The sequence below is a fragment of the Pinus tabuliformis genome, chromosome 2_2 (genome assembly GCF_031772625.1).
Source record: "Pinus tabuliformis cultivar Carrire ecotype Pingquan chromosome 2_2, CPIR1, whole genome shotgun sequence".
NCBI classification, from domain to species: domain Eukaryota; kingdom Viridiplantae; phylum Streptophyta; class Pinopsida; order Pinales; family Pinaceae; genus Pinus; species Pinus tabuliformis.
This window is the reverse complement of record NC_142300.1, coordinates 378,624,872-378,646,795: the sequence shown is the minus strand read 5'-3', so window position 1 is coordinate 378,646,795 and position 21,924 is coordinate 378,624,872. Positions and strand designations below refer to the sequence as shown.

General features: G+C 38.5%; 1 protein-coding gene across 1 annotated transcript in view; it reads right to left on the bottom strand.

Moving 5' to 3' along the window:
• Positions 1-21,924, bottom strand: part of LOC149192825 (Haloacid dehalogenase-like hydrolase (HAD) superfamily protein) — a 119,878-nt gene that overhangs the window by 54,616 nt on the left and 43,338 nt on the right. The window contains exons 2-4 of the mRNA XM_089404719.1: positions 16,768-16,896; positions 16,511-16,631; positions 16,301-16,382 (exon numbers count right to left, since the gene is read on the bottom strand). Coding sequence (XP_089260845.1) covers positions 16,301-16,382; positions 16,511-16,631; positions 16,768-16,896 — 332 coding nt within the window. The remainder of the gene's footprint in view (positions 1-16,300; positions 16,383-16,510; positions 16,632-16,767; positions 16,897-21,924) is intronic.

Sequence of the window (21,924 nt, the reverse complement as noted above, 5' to 3'; positions counted from 1 at the left end):
AGGAATTTACAGGGTAAGTTCCTCAGATAGAACACCAAAGGACATCGCTCACAAACAAATCACAGATCAATACACCAGTACTTTTGAAGTGGTTAAAACCGCCAAAGAGGGAAACAGTCCACGGCCTGAGCCAACGCGGCCACTTCAGGCAATTTATTAATAAAAGAATGAAAATTTACATAAGCTTCTCTCATGCACGGTTAACCTACAAATGACCCTCTATGCTCTTTAAATAGAGATCATGGACCAATCAGGTGTTAAGCCACGGATCAAGTGTCGGTAATACCGAGGAGAGAATGAACCGTCGGATCACTACATATCGTGACCGTCGAATTGTAAGTTACAAAATGTACATAGTAAAGAAACACACTTTACCTAACTCTATACTAGACCAAGTTGTACTTAACTATTTCCTATGTGTCGGAATATCCTAACATCCCCCCTTAAGAACAACTTGGGATAGGATTGAAGGATTTACAAATATGACACAATAGGAGAAGGAAGGAGGCACTAGAGCCTATCCCCCCTTAGTGACAACTTCTTGAACTCCAACCATAAATCGAAGTTTAGTGAACTTTGCCTCTGTGAGAGCCTTTATAAAGATGTCTGTAACTTAATCATCTGTTGAACAATATTGCACTTCAAGAACATGGTCATGAATGAGCTTTCCGATGAAGTGCATGTGCAGTTCAATGTGTTTGCTGCGCTGATGTTGGACTGGATCTTTGCATAGTTGAATGGCACTTTGATTATCACACCAAAGTGTAGTCGGATGCTGCTGCTGAAAGCCAAACTCTGACAGGATCTGACGAAGCCACAAGGCTTCCTTACTAGCTTCTACGGCACCACGATACTCTACTTCTACTGAAGAAAGAGAAATGGCACCTTGTTTCTTGCAAGCCCATGTAATAGGTCCTGAGCCAAGAGTGAACACATAACCTGCAGTAGACTTCCGATCATCAGGGTCACCAGCCCAATCGAAATCAGTGAAACCAACCAATAGAGGAGATGCTTCGGCACTGTAATGAATCCCAAACTGAACTGTACCTCGAACATAACGAAGTATTCTTTTAGCTGCTTTCCAATGACTTTCACGTGGGTTTTGCATAAACCAAGCAACAAGGCCAACAGCAAAGGAAAGATCAGGATGAGTATGGGTTAGATACAAAAGTTTTCCTACAAGTTGACGATATAAGGTAGCATCAACTTCAGGAGAAGTACAAGTGACTGAAAGTTTGACTCCAGACTGAAAGGGAGAAGGGGCTGGCTTACAGTCTTCCATGTGAAAATGGCGTAGAATATCACAAGCATACTTGGACTGAGAAAGGGAAATACCTTCCTTGGATTGCAAGACTTGAAGACCGAGAAAATAATGTAAGTGTCCTAAGTCTGTCATTTCAAACTTCCTTTTAAGGCTAGACTTCACATGGTTTATAAGGTTGGGATCACTACCAGTCAAGATAAGATCATCAACATAAAGAACAAGAATGATAAGAGACTTGCCCACTTTCTTGGTGTAGATAGTATTGTCAGAATGACACCTAGAAAAGCCATTTTCTAAAAGAAAGTTATCCATTTTGGCATACCAAGCTCGAGGAGCTTGCTTGAGACCATAAAGGGATTTCTTAAGCCGACATACAAGGCTGGAGTCTGTTTGTATAAAGCCAATAGGTTGTTCCATATAGATTTCTTCATGCAAGTCCCCATGCAAGAAAGCAGATTTAACATCCATCTGATGGACTTCCCATTTGAAAGAGGCAGCAAGGGAAAGAACAAGGCGGATAGAGTTCATTTTGGCAACAGGGAAGAAGGCTTCAGTGTAGTCAATGCCTTCAACTTGTGAAAAACCCTTAGCAACAAGATGAGCTTTATGTTTATCAACTTTCCCACCTGGTCCATACTTGGTTCTGTAAACCCATTTGCATCTGACAAGTTTTCGTCCCTTTGGTAGAGGAACAAGATCCCATGTATCATTTGCCAATAATGAATGATATTCTTCATTCATAGCTGCTTCCCAATCTGGATGGCCTGAAGCTTCTGCAAAGGTGTCAGGATCATAATTCACTGAAGCTTGAGCCAGTAAAGAAGAGGCTTTCTCGAACTGAGAACGTGTACGTCGCTGATCTGTAGGATCACCGGCAAGATCACCTGCTGCATCCCGAGTAGCACAGACCCATTTTGGAAGCTGAGGAGCTGAAGGAGGATCCTGAGAAGGTGGGGGAGGATTTTCATCCTCGCTTTCATCATCTGAAGAAGAAATATTTTCAAAAGTAGAAGAGATAGGGAGAGGTGGCACATCCGCCGAACTAGGCTCGCAGGCCGATATATTTTCATCAAACTTTACATCTCTTCTAATGATAACATTTTTGGACTTAAGTGGAATAAGTCTATATCCTTTGACATCTTCAGAATATCCAACAAAAATACATTTTTCACTCTTAGGTTCTAAAACTTTATGTTTCTCATCTGGAATATGGGCCCATGCTTCACTTCCAAAAACACGAAAGTGACTTACATCTGGTTTGATTGAGCTCCTTGCTTCTTCTGGAGTGATATTCTTTAAAACCTTAGTAGGAGTGCGATTTATTATGTAATTTGCACAGTTAATTGCTTCTGCCCAATAATTAAGACTAAGTCCTTTAGATTGAAGCATACAATTAGCCATTTCCTTTAAGGTGCGATTCTCCTTTCAGCTACACCATTTTGTTGTGGAGTATATGGAACAGTATGTTGCATTTGAATTCCATTCTCAATGCAAAAGTTGATGAATGTGTTTTTAACATATTCTCCGCCATTATCAGATCTTAGCTTAAGAATTTGATGTCCAGATTGTTTTTCAACAAAGGCCTTAAAGGCCAAGAACATGTTAAATACTTCACTCTTGAGTTTTAAGAAGTATACCCAAGTGCGTCTGGAGAAATTATCAATGAAAGTTAAGAAATACTTGTAGTCAGAGAATGAAGCAACTGGACCACATAAATCACTATGCACGAGCTGTAAAGGGGCTGAGGCGTGCCAAGAGGCACATTTTTCAAAACTATCCCGATGATGTTTTCCGAGTACACATCCGGAACAAACACCATCTCCGCAAGATACCATTGGAAGACCTGTCACCATATTTTCTTTACATAGATTCTGAAGAGAGCGATAGTTTAAGTGACCAAATCGCTCATGCCAAAGTTTGCTCACTTCATCATTATGAGCAACAAATACTGAGAGAAGATTTGATGACCCAAAGTTGTGAAACTTATACAACCTTGTAGAATCATCAGCAATGCCAGTAGCTAAAATCTGTCTAGGATCTCTTAGGTCCTTAATTACAACATCGTGAGGTGAAAATTCAACGATTTTACCTTCACCTGAATGGGTTATCTGATATACAGATAGAAGGTTGTAGGATAAGGTTGGAACACATAATACATCATTAAACTGACTATTGTCTAGATGAACAGTTCCAGTCCCTACAACACTAAGAGATCTATCATCACCAACATATATATTTTTGGTGTTACAATCATTTAAAGAAGAAAACATGGCTTTGTTTTTGGCCATGTGATAAGAAGCTCCAGAATCAATGAGCCACTCATGAGAATGAGAAGAAGAAGATACATTTAGTGCATAGCCAGACCGAGATGCTTGACAACCACATGCAGAAAGTGCCATTCCTGAAGATGAAGTTGAAGTTGAAGTTGAAGAGTGCTCCAAATGGATGTTATGCTTCTTCATTGCTGCTTCCAAGGCTTCCATCTTCTTAAAGCATTTGGATTCTAAGTGGCCATCTCGATTACAAAAGTTGCAATGTCTATCAGTCTTCTTCCCTTTGTTTTTATTTGTCTTATCATTTTGTTGAAATGATTTTTCATTTTGAGGCTGAAATTGCTTAGGACCCTTGTTTGGTTTAGGACCATTCTTTTTAGGATACAACTTCTTAGGATTCTTTGGATTTGGTTGTTGCTGGGCGGCTAACGCTTTCTTAGAAGAGTTTCCAAGATGAAGAAGACCAAGGTGTAAGAGTTTTTCTTGTTCTCTTATTAAAGAATCACAAAAGGAATCAAAGGAAGGGGACTTGTAGGTTTGTCCTTGAGAAATGAAGGCTTCTCTTGTAGAATGGAAGGTGGAAACAAACACAGAATAGGCTGGTCCCAACTTAGTAAGAATAGAGTAGATAAGGCTACTATCTTCTTTCTTAACCTTAACACCTTCCAAGAGAAGTCTAAGGGTCTTGAACTTGGACAAAAAATCTTCAATGCAAGAAAAATTATTGGGGTCCAATGTAAGCAATTCATTTTCAAGTTGATGGGCTTTAAGTTCATTTTTAATTCCAAATACTTTAGTAATCTATTTCATTGCTTCATCAGGAGTATCAAGTTCTGCAATATGGAATCTAAGATCTGGAGAAATAGACATCCCTATCAACCCACGTGCTTGGTCTTGCCTATTTTCCCATTTAGCTGCCTTATCTTCATCTTTCGGTTTGGTCTCTTGGCCTGTGGCTATTCTGTAAAGACCTTTACTTCTAAGTAAATCCACAATGTAGGACCACCATTGGAAGTAGTTGGTGCTATCAAGGATGACTTGGCATGGAATTTCCATTTTTAACAGAAATTGAAGCTGTAGATGCTGAAACTAAGTGTACCAATGGAAAGATCTCGAAAAATTAGGCCGTTTCAAAAAAAACGGTTCTGAAAACAGCTTCCGGATGAAGAAGTTATGGCTTTTTGAAAAAAAATTGATGAAGTCGCCGACGAAGTGCGGGAATGTGCGGAAATGAAAAAATCCGCCCCCACAAAATGGAGACTTGAACCCAAGACCTCTACTCTCATAAATTAGCTTTGCACCAAGTGAGCTATACAAAAAGTTTGAGAGAGAGAGAGGGGGGGGTTGATGCTTTGGGTTGCGTGCTTGCTTTGAGAAAGCTCTTTTTCCCTACAAAAAAAAAACACAAAACCTAACACGGACATACAAAAAAACGAACCTTACGGCTCGAAGTTAGCTTTAGCTAGAAACTAGATATTTTCAAAAATGAACTTTGCGGCTCGAAGTTAGCTTTAGCCGGAAACTAAATATTTTCCTCAATGTTTCTGATTTTCCGAGATCACACTAAGGCGCAGCGGAAAAGAGCATACACATGAGAAAAATCCTTCCTTTCTGTTTCTGATTTGCCCAGATTGCACAGAGTCGCAGGGCAAAGAGCATACGCAGAAATGAAAGGTGTAGATCCGGTAATAAAAAAAAGCTAAATAAACCGAAAACCGAAATAAACAGAGTGAAAATAACTGTAAACTGCAAATAAACACTGTAGACCTCCAGATCTTAAAAATGACGTAGCTAGGGCTACCGGAAACCTTTTCGCGTGAAACGAAAGGGGTTCCTCACTGCAACAGATGCTCCCAACACAACAGAGCAGTCCTCTCGGCCCGAAAGCAGTCAGAAACAGTAGATCTAGGAAACGATAGTCGGATGCAGTTCTACCGGCTTCAGATTTGGATCACCAACGGACGCGGCCCTCAAATAGCTCTGATACCATGTAGGAATTTACAGGGTAAGTTCCTCAAACAGAACACCAAAGGACACCGCTCACAAACAGATCACAGATCAATACACCAGTACTTTTGACGTGGTTAAAACCCCCAAAGAGGGAAACAGTCCACGGCCTGAGCCAACGCGGCCACTTCATGCAATTTATTAATAAAAGAATGAAAATTTACATAAGCTTCTCTCATGCACGGTTAACCTACAAATGACCCTCCATGCTCTTTAAATAGAGATCATGGACCAATCAGGTGTTAAGCCACGGATCAAGTGTCGGTAATACCGAGGAGAGAATGAACCGTCGGATCACTACATATCGTGACCGTCAAATTGTAAGTTACAAAATGTACATAGTAAAGAAACACACTTTACCTAACTCTATACTAGACCAAGTTGTACTTAACTATTTCCTATGTGTCGGAATATCCTAACAAAATCTAATATATCTTCCAACATCCAGTCGAAGTTTTGGCCAATAAAAATACTTTTGTAGTGCGGCCACAATTTTCTCCACACCAAAGTTACCTGCGACCCGACTGTAGTGCGTCTCCCAAATCAGCTTGGAACGCTCACTTCAAAGAACACAAAGTTGGCCCAGGTAACATAATAATGCGTCCTGGAGGTGGAAATCTAAAACTTGATTTCCATCCACTAGCATCTGGTATGTGGTGGCGAACTCTAGATCATTTTTGTACAGTTGCGGCCATCCAAAGGTCTCGTGGCCACAAGAGTTGAGAACAATAGTCAGTGTTGCAACTGGGGTCCGACTAAGGCAATCTGCAACATGATTGGTGTTGCCCTTTTTGTATTTAATGTTCAAGTGGAATTGTTGCATATATGTAGACCATTTCTAATGGTGATCATTCTGCAACTTCCCTTCTGTCTATATAAATTGAAGAGGTCGGTGATCTATGTGGATGACTGTCTCCTTCCCAGAATGTAATGCTTCCATTGCTGACAAGCCTGCACGATAGAATACATCTCTTTATCATAGGTAGGGTACTTCCGAATTGTATCATAAAATGTTTCACTATGATAGGCCACCGGATGCCCATGTTGGGTGAGAACTGCACCAATAGTATAGTCGAAGGCATCTATCTCAATTTCAAAGAGATGTTGCAGGTCTAGCAATGTGAGTACAGGTGCAAAGCAGAGGCAATCCTTCAACTCAACGAACACCTTCTGTTGGAACTCGGACCAAGAAAACTTTGCTTTCGTTCTGCCCTTGGTAATCTGACACAAAGGCCAAGTAATATGGGAGAATCCCAACACGAACCTTCGATAAAAATTTACAAGGCCCAAAAAGTTGCGAAGCTCTTTTAGAGTGATCGAGGTTGGCCAATCTCGAATGACTTGGATCTTAGCCGAATCCACATGCACGTCTTTCTCATCTATGATGTAACCCAGATACTGGACCCGGCTCATGCAAAAGGTGCATTTCTCCAAGTTGGCACACAGTTTGTGCTATCGCAGAGTTTGAAGGACATGTCGAATGTGTTGCAAGTGCTCCTCCCAACTCTTGTTGAAGATGAGGATGTCATCCAAATAAACAACCACGAACGAGTTGGTGAAGGGCCACAAGATGTCATCCATCAACCTCATGAAAGTAGCAAGGGCATTTGTCAACCAGAAGTGCATGAGTAGTCATTCAAAAAGGCCTTCCTTGGGTTTGAAGGTGGTCTTCCATACATCTATGGGTTCTATTGGAACCTGGTGATAGCCAAACTTCACATCGATCTTGGTGATATACTTGTCCCCTTGAGCTGGTCCAGAAGGTCTTCAATCTATGGGATTGAATACCTATTCTTGACAGTGATTGTTTAGTGACCAATAATCAATGTAGAGCCTCCAGGTCCTATCCTTCTTCCGCACAAGTACAATTAGGCTTCCACAAGGTGAGGAATTTTGCACCATTTTTGCAACAACTCCTGGATTTGTCGCTTGATTTCTTCATTTTCCAAAATGGAGCATCGATATAGCGGCCCATTGGATAGAAGTGCTCCGGGAGTCCGATCGATCGAATGCTTGACCTAACATTGCAAGGGTACCCCTGTGGGTGAGGAGAAGATGTCCTTGTATTCTTCCACGACCTTATCCACCTACTTTTGTTGCATGGAGGAACCCTTCTAGGGGACCATAGATTTGGCCACAATCTTCCCCTTTGAGAGTGAATAAAAAAGAAAACAAATTTCCCGGTCTGGGAGATGATCTTATTGCATTGCTTAGCAGAGATCAAAAAGATGGCGGTAGGTGGGGCTACATCTAGTATCTTGTATAACTTATTGCCCAAAGTAATAATAACAGTGCGAGGCCTAGACTCATACACAACATGACGCTCCAGAAGTATGGTTGGCCTAATAATACATAACAAACTTCAAGAGGAGCAACATCACACAGTACTTCATCCATGAAGGGCTTGATGTTGTAGGGAAGGTAACACTATTGGCTGACACGAAGATCTCGTCCTTAATGAAGCCACCTAATGGTGTACAACTGCGAGTGTGATGTGGTTGGTAGGCCCAACCGCTTCACAAACTCTGCTGAAATGAGGTTCTTTTCGCTCCCGCTGTTGACAATGAACTGCAGCAGAGAACCCTTCACCCACATCTGTAAGTGGAAGAGACGCTCCCCCTCTAGATCTTCAGGGCCAATATTCTAGACCTTGGTGGTGGCAACAATGGCGTTGGGCTCCGCATCAATAATCCACTTCCCTTTGTCATTCCCCTCGTTGGGTTCTGACTCAGAGTCGGAACATGCATCTGAGTTTGAAGCCTTCAGCTCAGCCACCAGTGATTGCTTGGCTTGACACTCATTTGTGTTGTGAGTGGGGCTCTTGTGGAACTCACACAACTTTCCTATGTCCTTCTTCGTCTTCGTTGTGTCGTTCTTTGCTTGCGGCTTCAATGGGTTGTCCTAGGTCACCCCGCCTTGAATTTGTCCTTTGTTCTTCAGTTTGGGGGCGCATTTCCCTTGCTTTGGATTCATAGATCCAAAGTCTCGCTTCTTCTGTTTAAATTCCTTGTTGAACTTGATAGCGTATTGATAGGCAGCCCCAAGCGAGGAGATGTCCAGAAACTCCATCTCATCTTGGATGTATTTGTGTAAATAGTCGCAATACTTGAGTACTAGCTGACGCTCAAAATCCTTGATACGGAACTTCATGTGAAGGGTATGAAAAATATTTGTTAACTCTGACATGTCTTGGTCCCTTCGTTGTCGCAGTGTGGTCCACTTTATATACTTGTCTTCATAGCTCCCGACAAGTTTATATTGTTCCTTGATGGCGTGTCAGAAATAATTTCAAGTGGGTGTGGCTAAAAACAATGAGGGTTCCCTCTCCTCCCTTTGCTCACAGTAGGTTTCCCACCAGTCCTTGACATGGGGGCTGACTTTAAGGAGTGCAAAAGTAATTTTTTCCCTATTGGAAAAATCATGAACCGAAAAATATCCTTCCAATAGATTTTACCATTTATCTACGGAAGTTGCATCTATCTAGCCTTCAAATATTGGAATATCAAAGTTGACTTATACTTTAAAGGGAGTGACGCCTCCAGGGTGGCTGCTAGATGAAGATGTGTCATCTGTGGGCATCCACCAAAGGATCTAGGTAAAGTTGTCCATCATCGCATTCCTTTGTCGCTTGAGGGCTTCTTCGAGCAATATTTTGAAAGGATCTCATGTTCCCTCGTCTTTTTTTTCTTCCGCCATGGGAGGTTGTTAGGGTCAGCAAGGTTGGTCTTGCAAAGGTTCAACTAGTTCGAGCCCTAACTCCTTATACCCCGACCTTGTTGGGGACATGCACAGAAAAACAGAGAAAGAACAGACCACTTTGATACCACTGACCGAGATTTATGCAGGAATGAAATGAAATACAGATTTAAACAAAAACACAGAGCTACAGTGAAAACTGAATTTCAATTCATTGATAACAAAATACTAAAAACTCTTACATGCAGGCAGCAGAATGGAAATAAACTAGCTTAGGCGATAGTAGCTTATCTCTAAGAAGAGATGTGGCAGTTACATGTCTTTTGAACTCCGTTACAATGAGGCTCGAAGGCCTTTTTATCATTAAGAAACAATGGGAAACCCTAAACATCTAACAACCTAACCCTAGGAGATGAAGCGCCAAAAGCTTGTGGATCCCATTGGGGTTAGTTGGAACATCAACTTCCCGATGTCATAACTTTGGCATACGATACATATGCAATAAGTTATTCCACAAAGGCTAATAATCAACAACTTCTAAAATATACTTTAGCAAAGCATTAGGAATAGTATTACCATAAGAAGTAGGAGAGAAACACCACCATCAATGAAAACCCCAACGACTTTTGCGATTTATTATTATTTCAGAAAAAATTACAAGAGAGCTTCAGCAACTAGTACACGATTCAAATATCGGATGCTTTGTAAGACAAATAACCTCTAATTTATAGAGAAATTCTCCAAACGGCTAGTTGGTTTGATCTCCGTCAAAGTAATCTTGATCATTGATAAAGACTTGATTATCTTTTCATCTCCACCGTCGAAATATTTCTTTTTTTTTTATTTTTTAATTTCTCTTTTAATTCATTTTTAATTAGCTGAAAATTAATTATTTTGAGCTAATTTCCTCAAAAAATTGACTTTGAATTAACCACCAAGACCCAAGGGTTCAAAATTTCTTGAAATTTTCAATATTCTCTTGGTGGGGAACCTCCAAAAATTAATTTCTCTAGGATCCACGAATTTTTTATTTGGACAATTTATTTTCCCTAAGACTTTAATTTTGACTCTAATTAATTAAATTTTTTGCTTAAAATTTTTAATTTATTTTTACCGGAAAATTTAATTAATTGACGCATGAAGGGATTAATAATTTTTTCCAACTCTCTAATATTTTAACACCATGGGTAAAATATTATTTACATAAGATAATTACATTTCAAACCTCAAAGAGGGAAAACCCATTTGTTATAGACCCTCAATTATTTTACCCAATTCTGTGACTCAATATGATCTAGTAGACCAAGTGATTTGTAATAAAATAATTTAGCCAATTAGCTAAAATTATTCCCAAATTACTTTTACAGAAGACTCAATTAGAACACTAGAACTTACCTAAGATCTTGACGAAAAAATCCACCCTAGCTTTGGGGTGAGGCTAGAGTGAAAAACTTTGTCGATCATTTGTGTTTAGAAACACAAATGAATCAATGATACGAAAAACCTCCTAAGTTGGAAATCGTCACCAAAATAGTACGCTTACCTAGGTTGTTACATATATATGGTATTACTGAGATCATTTACATTACAAACTGCAGAATGGGTTTATAACTCTGATATATTGAATCACTGATGATGATGAATCCAAGATGATCTGAATGCCCAATCAGGATGGAATTCCTTTGCGAAAAAGTATACTGCTATAGGGTAGTTGACACAGAGTGGTCAACAGTTCCTATTGGGATCTTCTCTCATTTCTTTTATAAATGCAACCCAGCTCTCATTGTTCAAAAAAAAATGGTTGGAAGCTTGAGGCTTGGGTACACGTTGTCAATTTACTCATTGTTATAATAAAATGTCTTTGGAGGTTCCATGTTGGTATTGTCTTGGTGATATCTTCTTGGGTATGAGGTAAAATTTTTGCTTGTTAAAATTCTTTCAATTGTTCTCCTTTAGTATATTTAGGCCCAAGAAGGGGCAGTGTTTCCCAAGGGAAGGATAGGCAAGTACTTGTCTATCCTTTGATGGTTTTGCAATTAAATTAGATAATGTTACGTACTTGTGAATAGCATAAATTATCTATGCTTGCAAGTTGTTTCCTAATGTTTATTAATAATTGTGAGCAAGTCTTTTGGGTTATAGCACAAGTTGCCTTCAAGGGTTTGAGGTTGGCCAAATCGTGTTGATTAGATCGACCAACCTCAATGCTCCAAGGGAGTCACGATTTCGCCATATTCAGGGGCTGCCAAAGAGATCCAAAAAGAAGGGCATTTGAACAAGCCCAACACTTCTACCTACCTTCAAATTCAAAAATATTTCTCTTGGTTACTTTGTCCATGAGCTAATTGAATATCTAGCATTCTAAGGCTATTTAGTGGTTGTCCTAACAACCACAAATCAGCCAAGAAAAGCTGATTTAACTTGGCCATTCTTGGCTGCCATAGAGTAGGATTTCATTTCATTTAATCCAGAGTTTGATTGTAGTTTTCATTTTGATCAAGGTTTGCTACTAACATTGTGGATGTCCAAAGTGTCTTGGCATCCTTCACTTTTCATTTTGGTGATTTGTTTGTAGGCCATTGAGTGCAAGAAGGAAAACTTGTGGATTGTGCCAAACCTTTGAAGCTTGAAGCAATCAAAATACCATCTTTGGACAGACAATTGCAAACCACCATTCCTCCTTGTAAACCCCTTTAACGGGCCTTCATTCAAAGATTCTTCAAGGAGGACATTGAACTTTTTGTAAAAGGAGATTCTTTTTGGGTTTTCCCAAAGGCCAATTGTAACTTCTATGTAATTGTTTCTAATTTCCAACGTTTTAGAGCATAGCATTTGCCTATTTTCTTGAAAGAGGGCTTATCGTAAGTTTTTCTCACTAAATCTTTCATCCCTCATTCTATAAGAAGGATCCATCTTGTACCTCCTTTTTAACTTGCAACTATTTGGAAGAGAGAATTTGATCCCTTTGAGGGACTCTTGTTGTAAGCTCTCTCTCCAAAACTCTTCTTCAAAATCCCTTTCCCAAAGGGATCCTTTGTAACATCACATCTCTACATCTCTCATTCTATAAAAGGGATCTAATAAAGAAATTATTTTCTTGGGAGTTATGGGATTTTCCCCCTAAGCATCCCTCTTCCCCATTTGGAGAAGTCTCTCTTGTGATGCTTGAGTGATTTCTTTTTCTTTTGGTCAAACTAAAATCGAATAGCCTAATCACACTAAGATAAGTAGCTAATTCTTATTTTATACATTTAGTTCTTTTAAGCAACCATTTTATTTATTTCATGCAACTTAGCTAACTTCTAATTTACTTGTTTCTTGCAATTCACTCGCTCATTTCTTAATTGCATTAATCTAGTTTAATCTCTCTCATTACATATATAGTTTAGTGGTTTTTTTTTTGCATATGTCAAGCGTTATTTTACTTTGCAAGCAACTCTCTAAATTGAATTCAATATTTCAATAGTTGGTTTTCCATTTTGCAATAATTAATTAACCTCTAGCTTTGCTAGTTGAAGTAGCAACTTAGGGACCCTTCTCCCCTATTGACTCCTTATTTTGAGATCGGGGTCACGGCAAGGATAAGGTCTGGGGAAGAAGTTCAATTGAAACTTGTTTTAGATCTTAAAACTAGCCAAACTAACTTAACTTAAAATAAACCAAGAGCATTTCACTACATCTATCTTGCAACTTTAGTGCTTGAATTTTTATTTCATGTTCTTCCTTATCTTGCAAAGTTTATCTATTGGAGAAATTGTCATTTATTTCAAGTAAATCCATTTTATTTATTTCCAAAGCATTTCTGTGAACAGTTATTCTTAGGCCTCATTGTCAAGTTTTCATATTTAACTTCGATTATTTGTTTTCTTCATCTTGCAATATCTTTCTCATAGATGGTTACAATTATCATGCTCATTAAATTTATGAATTTTTTTATTGCATTTACATTGTGGATATATCTTGGTCAACAATTTTAACTCCTAGAACTCAACTCATCTAGTATAGATTAGTTAAGTCTTAGTTATTTTTATAGGGTCCACCACTCTTGGCTTCTCTAGGAGTTAGCCTAGAAGGAGGAGTTGAGGATTGAGTGACAACAAATCAACTCAAAACTTGCCCCCAAGGCCACACCAAGTGGAGTTACATATTTTCTCCATGATATCCCAAGTGTGGATTTAGGCGGCAACAGGATCTAGACCCCTTACCCAAGGGTAAGAATCTAATTAGTCAAGAATGGGTGCACAAAACCATGTATTTTGCAAATGGAAGACTCGAGAAACATAAAGCACATCTTGTTGCTAAAGGTTTCTCCCAAAAGTAAGGTATCAATTATTCAAAACTATTTTCCAATTGCTTGTGTGGACCCATTGCAATGATTTTATTTATATTTAATTCATTGAATTGGAAGTTCATCAAAGGGATGTCAAAAGTGCCTCCCTCCCTAGCTTCAAGAAGAGATTTTTATGTAGCAACCACCAAGGTTTATACAAAATGGCCCTATTCCCTTGACTTGCAAGCTCAAGAAATCTCTAAAAGGTCTTAAATAGGCACACCTTACTCCTTGTATGAGAAGATCCGCAACGTCTTTATCAATTGTGGCTTCACTTGTTGCAAGGTTGTGTATGATATCTACATTCACCATCAAGATGACCAAAGTCTTATTGTTGTGCTATATTCTCCTTCTGACTAGTCATTCCACATCCACGATCAATTATTTGAAGCAACAACTAAAGGACTCCTTTGAGATGATAGATTTAGGATTGCTTCATTCCTTCTTGGGGCTTCAAATTTCTTAGACTCGTCAAGGAATTCTCTTTCTCATCCACAATACACTAGGTATCTCTTGCAATGCTTTAGTGTGGAAAACTACAAATAGTTGGTACTCCTATTGCTACAAGGACGAGGTTTCAAAACTAGTGCCCTTCACTCTTGCTTGATGCATACATTTATCAATCTTTGGTCAACAATTTGATTTATCTTACAAATACTCGACCAAATATCTCCTTTGCAATGAATATGAGTTCTCATTACATGCAGAAGCCTCATAAGAGTTATTAGCAAGAATCTAAGCTCATTTTCCACTGTCTTGGAGGCATCACTCACATGGGTATTCTCTACTTAGTAGGATTGACATCTATCTTCTTGCCTTTTTTGATGTCAACTAGGCAATAAGTTTGATGAGCAGCGATCCACCTCGGGGTATTTGGTTTCTCTTGGTTTTGGACCAGTTTGTTGGTGGTCCAAGAAGCAACAAGGGGTGGGACTCTCACCCGCTAAAACTGAATATACCAATGCAATTCATGTTGGGAAGCATCGCTCCTAGATGCAGATATTACGTGCTGAGAGAAATTGTGCCCAACATTGCCCTTTTGTCTTATTTTGTAACAATCAAAGAACTATTGAGCTTATTCGTAATCCAGTGGAACATCAAAAGTCCAAAAACATTGAGATTTAGATCATTCTTGAACTCAAGGATTAGTGAAATCCTACTTCCTGTCAAAAAGCATTCACATGAAGAAAAACTATCAGACATCATGTTTAAAGTAACAAAACAAAAATACAAATTTGGATTAGATCTATAGCTCTAATACCATGAAAGTCAAGTAAATATCCATAAATTTAACATAACACCAAGATCAAGTATTTCCTTAACTCCTACGGAAAGCATTAAACAACAAAAGTAGATCAAATAGCAATCAAGAGAGAACAAGAAGGCTTACGTAGTAAAACCTCAAGATGGGAAAACAACCACACAAACTAGGCATTCTATTATTCATAAAATCTCTCAATACAATATCATGAGTACATTCAAGTATGGATTTCAAATGGGATCCATATAATCTCTCAAGCACAGTATTGAACCTCCAACACCTCCCTTGTATAGGTTTGAAGGATGAGGGAACAGATCCCATGATTAATGAGGGATAAACTCAATTTTAGAATTAAGTGAGTTAATTAAGAATAATAAAGCCAATAATGTGAGATCTTTGGGTTTCTCACATAGTTTAATTATGCCTCATTATGTATACAAATGCCTCGTAACAATGCTCCAACAATCATTATAATGACAAACTGTACAATTAGAAACGTGGCCACTAAACAATCATTACACATTTTCTAACAATGCTCAAGGAAAGCTTGTGGCAATCTTTGTTCCTTCCATAGATCAGCTTGCAGATATTATCACCCAATCTCATTTGAAGCCCACCTTCACTCTTCTATGAACAATTGATGTATGTGAGCTACCACTTAGGAGGGAAACATGATGTACTGTGATATCATCTCATGTGAATCCTAATTTAGATTTCTTCTTGAGTGGAGGGGGTCAGCGGGTTGTGCTTAGAATGTGTAATCTTCACTTGTGCCAGCCCACCATGTCGGTAGTTGAGGCCCTTCATGAGCTGACTTAGATGTAGTTAATCCCACTTATTGTACTTTATTGTGTTTCACTTGTTTTGTGGGCCCATAACCCCCTCTTGAAAGAAAAACTCAGTTGACTTGTGTATATATACACAACTGAAGCTCTCATTTGTATGATCTCATTCAAGTGAATTCATTCATTCTTTCATGTAAGGGCACCTATACTGTTTCGCTCTGCTTGTGGTGGTTCTCTCTTCGTTATGGTTAAATTATCTTGATAAAGTCAAGGTATGTGCATTATGAAGATCTTCTTGTTATCGATGTTAAGTATTGTTACATTTCTGCAATATCTTCTTGTTGGATTAGGAATCATTAAAGGGATCACCATAGATCTACACTCTCTTATGACCTCAACACAAGCTTTAACAGCAATCAACAAAAAAACGATTCCAACAGTAAGCAGTATAGAAATCTAAACAGCAAGCACTTTAGTTTGTTAAGGAGCATGCAATTTTTTTCTCAGTAGTGGGTTTTGTTTTCTCAATATGAACATTCAGATCTTACTCCATCCAATTTATCAAATGCACAGCTTTCATAAACAACAAAGATGCCAACTTCAGTCATTCTGCACCAATTTCTGATCTCAAAAATAAACAGATTTATTTCAAGATACAAAAAACTTTAAGATGGTTGAACATACGTGTTCACTGTCGCAGGCCGATAAAGTCGAGCACTGATTCGTTTTTGTGGATCTATCTTGTCAACAAGAGGTCTAGCATAACCTATTAGCCAAGTTTCAATAGGGACCCAAATTTTATAATAGAATCATGAATGGATAGATGTCAGCTAAAATAGAATCAAGAGAACATTCCACCACTAAAGATATATATAGAGAGAGAGAAATTCCAACCTTCAAGACCTGCTGTGAAAATAACAAGTTCTGCAAACTCACTGGTCCTTGTTAAGAATTCTTGCAGACCAGGACGTTCATAAACAGTCACATGGTTTATTTTTTGCTTTCCTTCACCATCCTAGTTTTTGAGAGATTTGGATCACAATCAGCAAGCAGAAGATAGAATGTAAAAGAAATGTCTAACAAACTCATGTGATCAACTAATCGCTTAAAAGAGAAAAGAAAATCACTATCCATCTATCACAGAGATTGACCTTATCAATAGAAATGCACTGCAGCTCAAATGATTTAATTCCAAGTTGTGTAGACTGAGCATGGAGAAAGTGAGGCAAACCAGCTGATTCATAGGCACACACCAATGTTTCATCCAAATCAAGAACTACCTGCATTTAATTCATATTGCAAAGAAAAGTTAGTCCCATTAAGCTTTGTGAAAATGCATAGCAAAATTTATTTTGGATTTAAATCATTATCATCATTGTTCAAAAAATGTGTACTGGCCACTGGCCAGCAGTAAAAACTTGAAACCAAGTTAAACATTATGCCATAATTTTCTGTAGTTTCAAGGATACGTGCCAGAGGAAAATTTCTGGAGAATTGATACATTAGTGATGCATTCAACAAATGTAACAACATGGATCTATAAATAAAAAATAAGTCACTATGCCACCTCCAGTATATTAAGAGCATCAAATAACACACAGAGAACTAGTTGTAGAGAATGATAGCTACCATCCATAAACATTGCCGACTTGTTCTCTTCCTTTACCAAATCAACTTGAGACAGGTTTGTACCAGTAATGCAAACATCCCAATTTTATAACGAAAAAATCACGAAATTGCAAATTTTTGGCCTAGCTGATGTTTGCTGATTTTTACCGATATTTTGGTGGTATCTTAATTTTGCAGATGTTTGCCGACATTTCTCGATTTTTAAGATTTTTTGGTTTTTCAAACCCTTGCCAATTTTATCTCAATGCCAATGTTTGTAACATTGGTTTGTACTTAGATAACTGCCAAACAGATTATGTATCCAGTCCCAACCACCAGAGGAAAATCATAGAGACACTAAATGAGAATATATTGAACAAATAAACATATTATATATATTTTTGGGATGAGCATACAACACATGTTTATTGCATGTATTTGTTTGGTAATTGCCAGCAAACATCAGTTGACTGGGTTCATAGGCTTGGGTATCATGGAATAACTTTGAAGAAGGGCACTTTTGACAATTAGGCATCCTTTGGGTTATCTGCTGCAGATTTTAGCCAAGTCCACAGGGAGATTTCAGGGTCGTGAATCATAAAGGAATGTAGTGCCACTTCTCACAGTAATCCCTTTAAGTATTTTGGTATGTCAAGATTTTAGTTTGATTTACTTTAAAAGCAGTGTTGAAAATATCGGTATCGGCAAAATATCGGCGAGGGTCCAGAAAATATCTTATTGGCAATATTGGCAAAAATATCAGCAAAATATCGGCAGGCATAAAAAATATTTTTTTCAAATTTTTTAAACATAGCCGATATTTTCAAAATATCGCGATATTTTGCCAATATTTGCCGATATTTTGAAAACATCGCGATATTTTCTCAACAATATATCGTCTGAGAAAATATCGCAATATTTTATAATATCGCTGATATTATCAACAGTGTTTAAAAGAGCTTTCCCAGATCTTGTGACAACCAACTGGTTCATATGGCACTGTACAGCGCAACTAGGGACCACTAAAATCCAATTTAAAAAAACAACAATAAATTAAATGAGGGGCTGCCTAACAACTAACTGTAGGGCCTACCTACTAAAACCTATTTAAAGAGGAACCCCCAACCCCACCTTAATCTCACTCACACTATTCATTTGAGCTTTATGGAATTCTTGAGCTGAGTTTCTTGGGCGGTTTTGAAGGGCTATTTGCAGGGCTGTATTGAAGAAATTCTTCGGCAGATTTGGAGAGCTGGTTGAAAGACTGATCTTCTTAGGCAGATTTGGAGATGTTCCAAGGGGCTTTTTAAAAATTATTGGACTGTTTTTGGAGGTGATTGAAGGGTTTATTTCTAAATTTTGTAGGCTGTTTGAGAGCTGTTTTTTCTTCTGTTAAGAGCTACTCTTTTTCTGAGTATTTGGAAGGCTTGTGACGGTATGTCAAGGCTGCTCCTCTTCTTCTCTTTTTCTCTTTAATTAAGAATTCCTAGGGTTTTATTTGCAGATATCTATTTGTTGGTGTAAAAATTGCCATGACCTCTAAAGACAAGAGGGATCCAACATGGTTCGATGCCATTTCGATGAAGAAAAGAAAAAGATATGCAACTATTGTGAGAAGAGAGTTAAAGGTGGGGGTATCAATAGGATAACACAAGACTTAGCACATGAAAGAGGCCAAGTAGAACCTTGCTCAAAAGTCTCTAACAATCTAAAGGTGGAAATGCAAGTTTATAATTAATCCTTCCAAGCAGATAAAGCCAAGAACAAGAAGATTAAACTAGACATCGGTATAAACCAAATCAATGATGCTTTTGACAAAGACCCTGAAAATCATATACCTAATTGTGAAGAATCCTCCACTTTTCCTACCGGACATAGAAATGAACATGTTCCTAGCCCTAGTTCATCCAATTTGAAAAGGGCAAGTAAAGAGCTTGACTCTTTCTTTGTACCCTACACCACCCCTAGTGCTCAACCCACCCTTGATATTGAATGGAAGAAGATAGACGAGGTTGTGAAAATTCCTTAAACCCGGGAATCCCTACTGCATCAATTGATGATATTTCTCCTACTTGTTAGATTTACCAGTGTTGTTAAAATCGCGATAAAATCGCGATTTTTTCAAAAAATCGCGATTTTATCACTATCCCGCTTAAATCGCGATTTTTATCCCAAAAAATCGCAGGCTTTTTTTTATAACGATTTTTTCCGAAAAAAAATCGCGATTTTTTCAAAAAATCGCAATTTTTATTGAAAAAAGCGCCGAGGCGCGGGGCAGCGGGCTTTAAGTTATGAAAATCGATTTTTTATTAGTCATTTCTGACTTTCGCCGCGCGGAGGAGGAGGAGACGTCTTGTGGAGGAGCGCTGAAGGGTTTGGGAGCGAATCCAAGTGGTTTTAGGAGAAATCCAAGACAAGATCACCAATTTGTCCATAAAAACGGTATGTAGATTAAATTTTTTTTGTTTTCCTTGTTATAAACTTTGTTTTTCATTGTTTTTGGTTGAGAAATTTCATATGGGCACCATTTGTTTTCAATGTTCATTGTTTTTAAAGATTTTTTTGTAATTTTTCATTGATTTGGGATGGGTAACTTGGTATGACTATGGGAACCAATTTTTTATTTTTTTTTTCATTTTTTTTAAACATTGTTTATGTTTTTTGATTTTCATTGTTTTTTGGCATTTGCCATTTGGTTGGGTAACTTGGAATTTTGTAAATTTGTAACTTGTAATTTTGTAAATGCTAAATTGTAATTTGTAATCCTAAATTCCTATTTCCTAATCCTTATTTTTCCATAGGTTTGCAAATTCAAAATTCAAAAACAAACATGCCAAGGAAATTGGATCCTTTCTGGGAATATGGTGAACCTAAAGCTCCGAATGATAGACAAAACTTGAATTGCAAGTTGTGTGGAAAGGAGATATTCGGGGGGGTGTACAGGTTGAAGTTCCACCTTGCACAAATCCCTGGACATGATGTGGGGCCCTGTATAAATACAAATCCTGAAATTATCCAAAGAGCCATGAGAGCATTGGGAGAATTAGAGCACACTAGAGAGGCCAAAGAAGAACTCAAAAGGCAACTAAAAAGGTCAGCTGAAGGAAGTGGGCCAAGTGGCACTGGTTCTACTGCAGCGTCAGTCAATCCGGTAGCTGCATCATCATTTTTTGTTCCTCGAACCACACCTGGTTCACAACCAACTATCGGTTCAATGCTAAAAAGAACTGAAAAAGAACAAGCTGATAGGTTGATGGCAAAATTTCTCCTCTGGAGTGATATTCCTTTCAGCATTATAAGGAATAATCCATTTTTCCAACCTACTGTTGATGCTATTGCCAGTGTTGGCCCGGGGTACAAAATCCCTTCTCTTCATGATTTCAGAGGCCGGATTCTTCAAGAGGAAAAGCGTGACTGCACCCAAAGATTGGAGGATTTTAGGGCATCATGGGCACAAACAGGATGCACTGTTATGTCAGATGGTTGGACTGACCAAAAGGGGAGAACCCTTATAAACTTCTTGGTTAGTTGTCCCAAGGGGACTATGTTTATCAAATCTATTGATGCAACTCATCAAATCAAAGATGCAAGAACTTTATGTGATTTGTTGGATGTGTTTATTTTGGAGGTGGGTGCAGAAAATGTTGTCCAAGTCATAACGGACAATGCTGCAAATTATGTTGCTGCTGGTAGAATGCTTATGGACAGGCATCCTACTTTATTTTAGACACCTTGTGCTGCCCATTGTATTGATTTGATGTTAGAGGACATAGGGAAAATTCCCTTTGTCAAAGATATTGTTGACTCATCAAAAAGCATCACAAAATTTATTTACAATCACACATCTGTGCTTAGCTTGATGAGAAAATGCACCAACAACAAAGAGTTGGTGCGCCCCGCCATTACACGGTTTGCGACGAGTTTCATATCTCTTCAATCCCTCTTGAATTCTATGTGGGATTTGAAGAGAATGTTTCTTTCAGAGGAGTGGTGTGCTTCGTCAATGAGCCGCAAACCAGAAGGAGAGGCCGTGTGCAGACTAGTTTCATACCAGGAAGACTTCTGGGCGGGAGTGCAGGAGGTGTGCGCTGTTACTGAACCTTTGGTAAAGGTTCTTCGGTTGGTTGATGGTGAGAAGCCCGCAATGGGCTATTTGTATGAAGCCATGGACAGGGCCAAAGAAGCCATTCGGTCCTACTATGATGATAAGGGAGATGATGGGTTTCAGAGACAACTCCTTCTATGGGAAGTGATTGATGAGCGATGGAACAACACACTCCATCGTCCCATTCATGCTGCTGGGCTTTTCCTGAACCCTGCATTTTCTTATGCATGTGGGTTTCATTTTGATGCTGAGGTCGTGGAAGGATTATTAACCTGTGTCCAGAAGATGGTGAGATCTCCAGAACAACGTATAGAGATCTCTAGACAAATTGAGACATATAAGATGTCAGGTGGCACATTTGGCTTTGAGATGGCTGTCACTGATAGGACGATTAAAATGCCAGGTATTTTTTAGTTTGTACTTTGTAACTTTGTTTCAAATTTCATTGTCTCTTCAAATTCCATTTTTTTCTTATGTTTATTTAAAATTTTATTTGTAATTTTGTTGTAGACGCATGGTGGAAGATGTATGGTGGCAGAGTACCCCTTTTGCAAAAGCTTGCCGTACGCATCCTCAGCCAAACATGCAGCTCCTC